Raw genomic sequence first — 13,866 nt, forward strand, 5'->3', positions numbered from 1 at the left:
GCCAAGGCTACACAGAGAAACCCTGTCTCGAAAAACAAAACAAAACAAAACAAAAACAAAAACAAAAAACAAAACAAAAAAACAGTCACAAAAGACTAAATAACACTTTTTAAATTTGAAAATATAATTATATCATTTCCCCATACCTCCCCTTCCGTGCCCATCCCCCCTTTAAAAAAAATGTTTTCTGTGGAACCTAGACTTTCAAAAAACATATACCATGGGTCACTGAGATGGTTCAACAAGAAAAGCCACTTGTGACCAAATCAGACAATCTGAGCTTGATCCGAGGGGCCACATGTAAAAAGAGAGAACCAATTCCCACCAGTTGCCCCCCAATCCCCACATGGATACTGTGGTGTCCCCTTTGTCACATTCACACAAAATGTAGTGTACACACACACATGACCGGCATGGGAGCTGACAAGAGGCAGTCTGAGAAGAAAAAAAAAATCAATAAAGAGAGACAAGAGAGGGAAATGGGATAGATATGAGCAGAGTACCCAATAGACACATACAAAAATGTAGACATGGAAACATTTGGTACAATAAATATACACTATGAACAAATTTAAATGACAGCATTGTTGTATGACCCCACTTATATGAACTGTCCAAAATTAGCAAATACACAGTTTGGTGGTTTGAATGTGTTTGGCCTAGGAAGTGGCACAATCAAGTATGGCCCTGTTGGGGTAGGTGTGTCACTGTGGGTGTGGTCTTTGAGACCCTCATCCTAGCTGCCTGGAAGTCAGTCTTCTCCTAGCAGCCTTCAGATGAAGATGTAGAACTCTCAGCTCCTCCTGCACCACGCCTGCCTGGATGCTCCCACCTTGATGATAATGGACTGTACCTCTGACCCTGTAAGCCAGCCAGCCCCAAGTCAATGTTGTCTTTGTAAGGGTTAACCTTGGTCATGGTGTCTGTTCACATCAGTAAAACCCTAACTAAGACACCCAGAAATAAAGTTGGCTCATGACTGCACATACTTCCGGCAGCTAGAATCCTCAGTGTGCAGTAGGGTGTAACTGAAATAACTTTTTCCTCAAAGCCAAAAGTAAAAGTCCCAAGATAGCATCCCAGAGCGTTCCTTTGCAAGTTCTGCTGAAAGTATATAAATCACACCTACTTATGACCACCCAGACAGTCCCAATATCACTTTACAGATGACAGACTGCAGAGAATTGCTAGCCTAGCATGTGAGCAGCCTGGGGGTACGGGTGTGGGATATTAGTAATAGCCTACCACTTAAGTCTGAGACTGCAATCTGCCTACCACTTCTGTGGGTGTAAATCAATGTCTTCCTAGGTAAGTGCTGTCAGTGAAGTGGTAGTTTTTAAAAATAACTTTCACCACTCTGCCCGGCAACGCCTTCTTCTCACCTGCGGAAAGGAGGGAGGCCACGTTCACACCTCTCACCTGACACAGTGGTGTGGGTCTTGGCACCACCCAGCTGCTCTTGAGTGACATCCTCATTGGTAACAGACTTCACAACTTCAGGGCCAGTGATAAACAGGTAGGATGTGTCCTGAAATCAGATGTTCACAGTGTCAAAGTCAAGTCACCATAGCTACTCAGAACTCACGCACCAAGACCACAAAGGCAGGGGAGGAGACAGAGGAGAGTGGCAGGAAGAGGCTGGGACTCTAGATGCCCACAGGCTGAAGACTTGCTTTCTGAGCCACAGGGTGATGGTTTAAATGAGAATGGCCCCCCAGAGACTCACAGATTTGAATACTTGGTCACCAGAGAGCAGCACTGTTTGAAAGGATTAAGAGGTGTGGCTTTGTTGGAGAAAAAGTGTCACTGGGAGTGAGCTCTGAGGAGTCAAAAGCCCTTGCTGAGGCCAGAGTCTCTCTCTTCCTCCTGCCCGTGGATCATGATGTAGCTCCATCTTCAGCACCGTGTCTGGATGTTGCCGTGCTCCCTGGATAACGACCATGGACTAAATCCCCGAAACCGTAAGCAAGCCCCAATTAAAGGCTTTCTTTTGTAAGAGTTGCTGTGGTCATGGTGTCTCTTCACAGCAACAGAACACTGACTAAGACACTATTCTCAGAAGAACACTGCTGTCTGCTTCAGTCTCAATACATTGACCTGCAGTGTGGCAAACCTAGGGTCACAGGTCGTCCTGACTTGGGAGTTCATATACTATGTGTTTACCTTGTAGCTCTTCCCAGGATTCTGTCATTAAAACTTGTAAAAACTGCTACAAGACCACACTTCCATGAAGACACTGAGGCAAAAAGACGGTACAGTGAACTACCTTAAGTGAGACTGTTTCTGTAAAAACCCATTAGCCAGTGTTCTGGTATGACTGAGGGGGCAGCAGGAAAAGGAAGGGAATGGGGAGAGAGAGAAACAGATAGACAGACATACAGACAGACAACTGACTGAGAGGCTGAGGTACTGGCTGGTTATGAAGCCCACACTGACTTCAAACTCTAGATCATTTATGAGGCCTCTACCTCATAAATGCTAGGATTACAGGTGTGCACCACTATACCAGACTTTCCTATGCAGCTTCTACTTCATGTAAAACGTTTACACAGAGTGGAGGCAATGGAAAATGAAGCTATATCTCTGATTTCCAAATCTCCAAACTCCATCCTGAAAAGCGGCCACTTCAGGCTCTCATCTGTCTTTCCAGAGACATTTGATATGTCTAACATATTTTCTCTTACAAACATTTTTCTTTTGACACAATTCTTTGTAGCCATGTCCTGCGCATATTATTTTCAACCAAATTTTCCTTATTTTTAAAAACAAAATATATAATACCTTAAGTATCCACGAATACTGTAGATTTTCCATAACTAATTGCCACAGCTTGGCATAATTTAAGTGATCACACAAATTTCTAGTCTCTTACTAAATAAGCAATCCTGCAGTAAATCCCCTATCCAAATCATCAGTTAATATTATTCTGTCTGTGTTGTTAATGGATGGGGTGTGGGTGTGTGTTTGTGTGCGCACGCGCGTGTGTGCCCGTGCGTGTGTGTTAGTTCTCTCCACTGACATTGACAAACTAAGAAAAAAGAATAGTCTGATATTGCATCTTTAAATGTCTGGGTTTTTGTTTGTTTTTGTTGTTGTTTTTTTTTCCTGCTGTTTTATGTTTAATGTTCTCTAGGTCATAAGCTCTCATAAATTTAAGAAGACCAAGCTGGGCATGGTAGCACATGCCTTTAAGCCCGGCACTTGAGCCAGAGAGAAGGGTAATCTCTGAGTTCAAGGCCAGTCTGGTCTACATAGTGAGTTCCAGGAAAGCCAGGGCTAGGCTACATAGTAAGACCCTGTCTCAAAATAAAATAAAATAAGATAAAATAAAAACCAAAGTAAATACTTAAAAGGAGAACACTTGAATTTTTCAGGCTGAATATTCCCATCCGCAGGTACATTTAAATTGATTATGAATTATTTTTGTTTGTTTATTGAGATGGGTTTCTCTGTTTAGACCTGGCTATCCTGAAACTCCCTCTGTAGACCAGACTGGCCTTAAACTCACAAGAGATCTGCCTGCCTCTGCCTCCTAAGTGCTGGGATTAAAGTCTTGCATCACCACGGCCCACTTGGTATAGGCTTTAAAGCAGTTGATCATCGCAATCTATCCAGGGATGCCCACACATTAGTGAGAGCAAGTACTGCTGTCAGTTTGATCCTGCTTGATCATGAGGCCAACTGCCATGCACCAGTGATCTCATTAATACAGATATCCGAGGCTAACTTTTTAAAGTCAAATGTTGCTTCTTACAGTATACCCAAGGGACAATGAAAAGACACCAATAGATACGGCCTTTCACTTAAAGCTGCAATTATGAGTTAACATGTAAAGATCATTAGCTCTCTGAGTACTTTTTCCTGTTCTTGTTTATAAAGATGTTCCTCATTAAAATTCATCAACAGCTCTAAGGCTCTTGCTGGAATATGAATTTACCTAGGGAGATAACAGAAAAACATGCAGTGTTACAAAGTGTGTAAGTGTCTGTCTGTGTATGTCTGTGTGTCTTGTGTATCTTCTATGTTGTTATGTCCTTGTTTAGAATCATACCAGTAAGGCCTTTCCCACTACATACGCACTGATTTGTAAGTGTTCATAGAATATTATTGATAATAATTTTAAAAAGAAAAGAACTAGCCAGGCAGTGGTGGTGCACACCTTTAATCCCAGCACTTGGGAGGCAGAGGCAGGCATATTTCTGAGTTCAAGGCCAGCCTGGTCTACAGAGTGAGTTACAGGACAGCTAGGGCTAGCCAGAGAAATCCTGTCTAAAAAGGAAAAGAAAAGAGAAAAAAGATGGAGATCTGTGGATACATGCACACGAAGTCAATCGTGTTTGCCTGGGGGGAATCTCCCATTTACCATCTTATGCCTCTGCATAATTTGTCATGCACACGATTAAAATCAATTGCATTATCAGAAGGTATATGCCTTCTGAAAATGGAACTATATTTGTTAATTAAAACAGGAAACCAGGCAATGGAGAGGTTAGGTGGTTAAGAGCACAGTTCTAGGTAGCTGATGCCCTCTTCTGGCCACCCTAAGTACTACATGCATGCTGTGCACAGACATACATGCAGTCAAAGTATACACACATATAAAATAAAATAAACTTTCTTAAAAGTTTTTAAAATGAAGAACCACCCAAACTATATCCCTTAGGAAACACACTCCTCCTTCCCTTGAACCCCATCAAAGCCCAAACAATTATGGAGGTCTTCAGTACCTCCACTCCCACAATCCTCTGTCAATCTTAACCGTGTATTTCTGGTCTGTATCTTTGCTTTACTTTGAGTGACATTACATTACCATTTTTGTTAATCTGTGTGAGCCATTATTTTATTCTTGCCTAAGAAGCTATGAACCTTGAAACATCAGCTAAGACCTTAATCCCCGGTAACAGCCCTGAGAGGCTAAATTCAAAGGTCTTAAACTTGCAAACAGCCTGGACTTCGGAGCAAGAAGCTGTCTTATGGGGCTGGAGTCTTTTGCTATGTATTATGACGCTAAGTATCGCCCCCAAGACCTGGTTGCCCCAGAAATGAGAGTCCCCACTTAAACCCAAGTGATGCTATGTGACCTTGCACCTCAAGTTATTAATACCGATATTGACAGCCAATAGCGGGGCAGAAGAGATATAGGCGGGGTCTAGGGCTCCCTGGTTTAGGGTTGGAAGAGAACCACAAAGGGTGGGGGTGGGGGGGGAGAGAGAAGCCATGGTAAGCAGCCCAGAAAGCATGCCAGTTGGAGTTAAGAGCAGCTCAGCGGAAATATAGCAAATAATAACTCAGAGTTATCCATAGGAAAATTGATCTTAACAGCATAGAGGGTAGATATGTGCCCAGCTCTAGTGCTGATTAAGGCTTATCTGGGAACTAAATGATCTAAAGCAGGGTAGGAACTCCAGGTTGGGATTAAAAACTTCTAAAACACTGGAGAGATGGCTCAGCAGTTAAAATCACTGGCTGCTCTTTCAGAGTACCTGAGTTTGGGTCCTAGTGTTCACGTGGGGCAGCTCGCAACCATCTGTTAACTCCAAATCTAGGGGATCTGATGCCCTCTTCTGGTTTCTGAGAGCAACGCACAGACAGACATACAGCAAATAAACAAAAAAAGCAAAACAATAAAAAAAAAAAAACTATCTTTTAAATTTTTTGTTGTAAAGAATTTTAAAACATACCGATAAGATTCAATTACATATGTTGTTTTTTTTTAATTCCCACTTTGAAGGTATGGAGAAAGATTTATCTGGCCAACAATTGCCAAAAGAATTAGATGTACTGATTTTAGGCAAAATTTACTTCAAATTACAGGAAAGAATAGTGAGAATAGCAGGTGTGGGGGACATACAGAGTGGGAAGATAAAGTCTGGGGGACATAAAAAGTAGAGGACATACAGAGTGGGGGACATAGACAGTGGGGGACTGTGATGGTGTGTATTTTGTCTATTTTATGTGGATGATTTCTGTGCTGCATGTACACCTGCATGCCAGAAGAGGGCACCAGATCCCTTTATAAATGGTTGTGAGCCACCATGTGGTTGCTGGGAATTGAACCAAGGACCTCTGGAAGAGCAGCCAGTGCTCTTAACTGCTGAGCCACCTCTTCAGCCTTGTGATGGTGTGTATATGTTCAGCCCAGGGAGCGGCACTATTAGAAGGTATCCCTGTTGAAGTAGGTGTGTCACATGTGGTTGTGGGCTTAAGACCCTCATCCTAGCTGCCTGGAAGTCAGCTTTCCACTAGCAGCCTTCAGATGAAGATGTAGAACTCTCAGTCCCTCCTACACCATTGCTGCCTGCAGGCTGCCATGATCCAACCTTGATGATACTGGACTGAACCTCTGAACCTGTAAGCCAGCCCCAATGAAATGTTGTCCTTACAAGAGTTGCTTAGATCATGGTGTCTGTGCACAGCAGTAAAGCCCTAACTAAGACAGGGACACAAAGAGTAGGGGACATGAGTGGGAGGACATAGAGAATGGGGGGGGGGGCATAACAAGTAGAGGAACAAGTGGGAGACATAAAGAGAGTGGGGGTCTGAGCTGAGAGCACTCAGGGTAGGGACTGTGAAATGTATGACAAGTACTTGTGAGCAGGGACTGAGGGAGGCCAGAGGCCGACCTAGGCTTTGCTCTGCAGCCACAGGTATATTTCAGTAGAGCCATATGTCCCTTCTGTCAGAAGAGAAATGACCTTTTGGGACAGATTGGAACTGGTTTCACGAGTTCCCGAGGCGTGCTGGTCTTTATCAAACCACCAGAAATCTTCCTATTGGCCCAGTCTGGGATCATTTCTAGACATCTCAGGCCAGCCTGAGACCTAGAGACCTAACATGGGACATCTCAGATCTAGCCTGAGACCTTGAGACTAACAGGGGCAAGACAGAGAGACTAGTCGGCCAGAGAGGGTGGTGACGGTTGAGAGGATAAAGTACTTGAAGACAGTAACTCCCCCGATTCCAAAAAGGCCAAAGTAAGATGGGACCCCAAGGGCACAGCTTCCTCCTCAAAAGCTGATAGTGCACTTCTCATGCCACCCTAGAGGCCAGGGAGAAGCTATTGGGAAGCTCGTTCCTAAGTCTTAAACTGCTCAGGGCAGCCCCAGTGGCACCAGGGCAGTGTGCAGCTTCCACACTAGATACACAGAGTGGGGACCCCCTTAACCAGGAGCTGTGAAAACTTCCCCGATTCGGACACGACAGTGCATGAGGTGGGGTTCCTCCACATTAGCACTGGCCCCTCAGCAGCCACTCATAATGAACACCGAAGCTGCCCTGGTACACGCTTGGACTCAGGGCACACATTTGCGGAATACCCCTAAAGTTCCCCCCTCCATGGTAGCTATAGTGTAGTGTTCTGAAGCAAGGGTTTTCAAGCTACAAGGGCTAAGAAAGTGGCAGAAAGTGGTAGCAGAAAGGCATCTCTCTGAGATGGCACCCATCAGGAAACACAACAGCTCTAGAAGGGAAAGTTACTGTACAGGCTACGAAGAGCCGAGGGAAGGAGGCGGCTGAGAAAGACACCCGAGGAGCTACCTGGATATCTCCAAGAATGTGGGGTGATGAAGGGAATGAGAATTTGCCTCCAGATATGCCAAAGAACAGCAGCGTTTCAACAATGCTTTACAGTCTGATTAGAAGCAACTGCTAAATCTTAAAGCGCAGAGAGAAGGGGAAAGAGGAAATACAAGCTGAGACGGCCCAGCACCTGGAAATGGCACAGCGCCTGAAACACACCTCTAGTCCTGCAGCCTCGCATTCCTGCCAAACTGAATAAACCAGACAGAACCAGCTGGGAGAGGCCAAAGCAAACAGTACAAGTCTGGCCCAGGAGGACCAAGTGCTTCAAAAAGACCCCACACTGAGCTGGCCCCTAGGCACTAAATCAAGACTATATCTGAAGTCATCCTACAATACCAGGCAATAAAAACAGAGGCTTGGCAGCTCTGTCAGCCGGTGTGGAAGACTGTTAGATCACAGATTCCTGTCAGAAAAAAATATCCATCATGGAAAATTATTCTGAAGTTTTACACCACCACAATATCTAGAATAATTCCCACAGAGGAATACTTGAATACTTGATCAACAGGATCTTCCCTCTGGGCTAAAATTCACATTCTGATAGATGGCTCATCTGGCCTCTGTCATCACAAATGCCAAAAGCAAAGTACCCTAGACGTCTGTTTTATAAATTTCAAAATATTTGAAAAACTCTGTAAACAGTCTGGTGCCATCCATTTCTCGGGCTGCAACTGACATTCTAAGATAATAAAATGACCTATAGGTCTGGCAGAAATGAAGACAATCTAAACAGGTCCATGAATCTCTCAATATATTGGTCTATAGAAACAATGGACCATAAAGAAATGAGAATTTCCCCAGGAATCTCACCTGGAGAAGGAACAGCCACCAGCTAGAGGGGAACGTGTCTCCTTACAAGATTCCTTCGGAACTGTCAGGCTAAGGCTGGAGGAGGATGAGTCTGTGGTAGTTGGGACCACACCTTAACCAGACCTGTTTACATTCCTCTGTTTAAACTTTAGTCTCCCTTCAGGACTGAAGACTGACTTTGGGGTTCCCTGCATCTCCTTGTCCCCTTTCCAAACGTGGACAGTGAGCACCTTCTGCTTTCCACTAATTTGAATCTTTAATTTCTACTGAGGATGGCAGGCCCTGCCTGGGGTAATGGGTTGTGACCCACACTTTGACAACATTCTTGTTGTCAAAGACGTCAGTTGGACGTCAGTTACAGCATTTTTCATAAACATGCACACTTTGCGAACGTGCCTTGCAGGATTAATGCTCTCCCCGTCTTTTATCAGACCTAGGAGCCCTGTTCTAAGCTATTGGAGATTTTATTTAAGGAAGCTGTACATTTACACTGGGGGAGCTTGAGGCTGGAGCCATCAGCAGGAGACTCCGGCCCCTGGGGTCTGGGAACTGATGCCCAGTCTAGTGATGTTTCCACAGGGGGACCCACAGTCGGCTTTATGTTTCCCATAATGCTGAAATAAACTTCAGCATACTTTCCTGGAATTCTTAGATTTATATGTAAAACGGATTTATTTACATTGGATGAACCTAAGGAATCAGTGCTGGCTTTAACTTGTGAAATATGTGTTTCCTTTTTGTTGTTTGTCTTTTTTGTTTTAAGTTTTTTTTTTAAATTACATTTATGTATTTTATGTCCAGTTCCAGGGGGGTCTGACACCTTCTTTTAGCATCAGTGGGCATTGAACCCACACGGTACACACATACATGCAGGCAAAACACTCTTACACAATAAAATAAATATTAATCTTAAAACATGCTAAATATATAGTAGTCAAGACAGCGATTGCATTGCCCCAAAACCAAGCACCGATCAAACAAACCAACCCTGGAGCCTAGGGACAAGCTGACGAAGTCCGCGGATCTTTGACAGGGAGCAGAGCTCGCGTGCAGAGTGTTTGTCTAGCTTAAGGCGAGGAGTTGTGAAGAGTGCTTGTCTGGGCTAGACCCCGGGTTCAATCCCTGGGAATGCATGATGAAGTTCCTACTTTGGAAGACAGTCTGGCAGCTCCTTCTAAAACTAAAGCCCTTTTCAACACCTGATTCTGCAGTGCACCCTGGGGCATTTACCCAAGCCATCCGATGACGCCATCCACAATCCACACAAGACCCTGCTGTTTATAGCAGTATAAACTTTGTTTTTTAATTGCTGAAGGTTGGGAGGAACCAAGATGTTCTTCAGCAGGTAGAGAGAAAAACTAATCCCTGAAAGATACAGATAATGAAATAGTATCTGGTACTAAGACACAAACTACCATGCCAGCAAAGTGAGGAGCCTTAAATGTGTAAGACTAAAGTTAGGGAAGGAAGCCAGTCTAAAGAGACTCCATACAGCCACTAACGAGGCGACTCCAAATACACTGTATTCCAGAAAAGGCAAAGCGTACACGCAGGGGAAAGAGAGAACTCGGCTCACACATACTGGCTGTTCTTATACAGGATTTGGGTTCAATTTCCAATACTCACACAGCAGCTCACAGCCATCTCTAATTCCAGTGCCCAGGGGACCTGACAGTCTTCTGGCCTCCACGTGCACCAGGCACACAGATGGCGCATACACATATATACAGGCCAAACACCCATACACATAAAATAATTATAATTCAAAAAAATACAGGCCGGGGAAGGGGATAGGGTCTTTCTTTCTTTCTTTCTTTCTTTCTTTCTTTCTTTCTTTCTTTCTTTCTTTCTTTCTTTCTTTCTTTCTTTCTTCCTTTCTCTCTCTCTCTCTCTCTCTCTCTCTCTCTCTCTCTCTCTCTCTCTCTTTCTTTCTTTCTTTCTCCCCCCGCCCCCCCAAGACAGGGTTTCTCTGTGTAGCCCTGGCTGTCCTGGAACTCACTTTGTAGACCAGGCTGGCCTCGAACTCAGAAATCTGCCTGCCTCTGCCTCCCAAGTACTGGGATTAAAGGCATGAGCCACCACACCCGGCTGGGTCATTATTTCTTATCATGTAAGAGAAAAGGAGAGAGAGGGACCTGGCACACATGCACCATGACACTTGTGCGTGGAGGTCTGAGACAGCTCTGGGTAGTTATTTCTCTGCTTTCACAGGGGTTCTAAGGATCAAACTCAGGCTTGCAAGGCAAGTGGTTTACCCATGGAGCCATCTTGCCAGCCTGGCCCTGAGGCCCTGCTGCTGGGCCTGCAACAAGCACCACTGTGCCCAGTGTAAGCACAAGTGGGTTAGGAAGAACCTAGGCTCTTCCGACAACTACATATGCAGCCATCAAGGATTGCATAAGAAACATCAGTGGGTGCAGAGGAGATCTGAGTAGTCCCGAAGGGTCTCTCCAAAGAGTGTAATAAGCGAGGGAAAGCCAGACAAACCTCAGCTACCAAATCAGCATCACGATGGGCAGATGAGCAGTCACTGCAGAACAGAACAAATTCCTGAAGAAGGCATGGGACACAGTGCATGACTGGTATCTCAATGGAGGATCATCACCACAAATGCCATAGAACGGACCAGGCCTCCCAACCACAAATCTAATCCTAAGGATATGTTGGATAAATGGACACTGGAGGACAAAGTAACTTATCTTATAACCTTGAAAAATGCCAGTAATCAGGACGTGGGCCATAGCTCAGAAGGCATTGCCTCTGCCTAGTGTGCGGAAGGCCATGGGCTCAATCCCCAGCACATATGCCTCAGTACAGGGGACGCCAGGGCCAAGAAGTGGGAGTGGGTGGGTGGGGGAGGGGGGGAGGGTGTGGGGGACTTTTAGGAGAGCATTGGAAATGTAAATGAAATAAATACCGAATAAAAAATTTCAAAAAAAAGAAAAAAGAATAATAATAATCAACACCATGGCCAAGAAACTGTTTGGCTCAAAGGAGATCAAAGATATGTGAACCCCAAAATATATTGTCTTAGTTAGGGTTCTACACTTGATCTTAGCCAAAAGGCTGAGAAGCGATTTAGTTAGGGTTCTACTACTGTGAACAGACACCATGACCAAGGCAACTCTTATAAGGACAACATTTAATTAGGGCTAGCTTATAGGTTCAGAGGTTCAATCTATTATCATCAAGACAGGAGCATGGCAGCATCCAGGCCAGCCTGACTGAGAGTTCTACATCTTGTTCTGAAAACAGCTAAGACTGGCTTCCATGTAGCTAAGACAAAGGTCTTATAGCTCATGCCCACAGTGATATACTTCTTCCAACTAGGCCACACCTCCTCCAACAAGGCCACATCTCCTAATAGTGCCACTCCCTAGGCCGAGCATATATAAACCCTCACATGAATCTTGTACTAAAAAAAAACCTACATGGGACACTACTGGGCTAAGACCCTGGGATGCGGGGTCTAAGTAAACTGTTTCCCACAATATTTGACTCCATAGACCTCGCAAGACTGAAATCAATCACACTGCAGTGACTCTGCACACAGCAGCAGGAACAGAAAATTCACAACATTTAGAAATTAAAACAAAGAATCAATGCATGATGGAGGAATCACAGAAGGAATCAGAAATGATCTTGAGACAGAGGAAAACCAAAACATATCAAGGTTCATGGAGCATACTCACGGTCGAGAGAGGCCATACTGGAAAAAGCCACAAAACAGCTTTACAACTGAAGAATTGGGGGGGCGGGGGGTGCTGGGGGGGATGCTGAGGGGGGGGAACTAAACCTAAAGCCACCCGAAGAAAAGAATCAGAAAAACAGAAAGGAAACTACTACAAACTCAGTAAAACTAAGGAAGGGCTAGTGGCTGAAAACATCAACACAATTAACACGGGTTTTTTTTGTTTTGTCTTGTCTGATTGTTTTTGAGACAGGGACATGGTACATCACATCACCTTGTGCAGTTCAATGCTTTCTCTGCAGAGCAGGCCACTGCTAAAGTTGCAGTAATCCTCCTGTCGCAGCATCCTGAGTTCTGAGGTTACCGTATGAACTACCACAACTAGAAGCTACACTTAAGTCAGTTGCCCATGTTATCTAAAGCAACAAGCAGAGTCAGTGTGTCCCCAAGCTACGCCCCAATGAGGGTGTCAAAAGCAGAAACAGAAAACCCAGCCTAAAACTGACATAGCACCGTCCCAGATCTGCAGATGGCCAAAATAATCAGACAAAAAACAAAGTTTGAGGTCTCACACTTATTAGTATTAGTATTATTAAGTTTTCAAGACAGGTTTTCCCTGTATGGCCCTTGGTTGTCCTGGAATTTGCTCTGTAGACCAGGGTTGAACTCAGAGATCCACCTGCCTCTGCCTCCCAAGCGATGGAATTAAATGTGTGCGTCACAACACCTGGCCCACACTTTTTGATTTCAAAATTTATTCTAGTTTAATGGTAACCAAAACAGTATATGCCAGTGAGGGAGAACAGGCAAATGATCATTCAGTCAGATGATCTCTGACAAGGGTGACTGTGTCACCCAATCAATCAGCTGGCTGAGGTCCTTTTGATCTGCCCAGACAGAAATCATGGCAGGCCAGAAGAAAACTGCTCAAGGGCTGTTGCTTTGCAGTGTCTGTGTCCCTCGGCCTGTGACAGAAGCAAGCTGCAACACAAGGAAGGTAGAAGCAGTAACAGGTGGTACCCCACTGCTACAGCTCTGACGCAGGCTGCAGGTAACAGGGCTCTTAGCTCCAAAAGTGCTCAGCTCCTACGCAGGCTAAAGAAGTTGGTATTCCTTAGCATGTGGCAGCTGGCATTGCAGCCTCGGAGCAGACTGAGGAGGGACTGGGGATTCCTCAGCCTCCCCCCCACCCCCCACCATAGTCAGTGTCAAAGCTCAGTGGCCTCAGGTCACTAAGGTCTCACGACTCTGGAATTCTCCCAGTAAGCAGAGAACACCCACTGGCTCTATAGCAGTTCACACTTCTGCAGCCTCAGCCCTCTGTCCTCCTTACTTCAACTGCCTTTTAAATGTGTGTCTGGGGGTGGGGGGCGGGGCACATGTGTGCAGGTACCCACAGAGGCCTGAAGAGAGGCACTGGAGTCCCTGGACCTGTAGTCACAGCAGTTGTGAGCTACCTGACATGAGGGCCGGGAACCAAGCCGGAATCCTCTGGAAGAGCGCTAACTGCTCTCAACCACTTTAACCACCGAGTTTTCTCACTCACCCTACACCATTAAAAGAATACAAGGAGAAGTTGTTTACTGGGCCTCCTGCTGCAGGAGACAGCCTTTCCCTGTCATGGTATTTGCTGCTGAGGTTTTGAATATTAAAAACAAACAAACAAAACAAAACAAAAAAAACCAGCCTTTCTTTCTATCTTAACTATCGCATTAAGGATAGTTACCTAGAAGTTTAACAAGCTTCCATCCAGAAATAATTTATCACAGCAGGGCAGGGGTGGC

The 13,866-nt window shown here is 44.9% G+C and overlaps 1 protein-coding gene across 1 annotated transcript in view; it reads right to left on the bottom strand.

Annotated features, from left to right (window-relative positions):
• Pccb (propionyl-CoA carboxylase subunit beta) overlaps nucleotides 1-13,866 on the bottom strand; it is a 55,032-nt gene that overhangs the window by 17,600 nt on the left and 23,566 nt on the right. Inside the window, exon 7 of the mRNA XM_085827947.1 lies at nucleotides 1,420-1,528. Within this exon, the coding sequence (XP_085684073.1) occupies nucleotides 1,420-1,528 (109 nt within the window). The remainder of the gene's footprint in view (nucleotides 1-1,419; nucleotides 1,529-13,866) is intronic.

Source organism: Mus caroli, unplaced genomic scaffold (genome assembly GCF_978045245.1).
Source record: "Mus caroli unplaced genomic scaffold, Mus_caroli_1 scaffold_11, whole genome shotgun sequence".
Taxonomy (NCBI): Eukaryota; Metazoa; Chordata; class Mammalia; order Rodentia; family Muridae; genus Mus; species Mus caroli.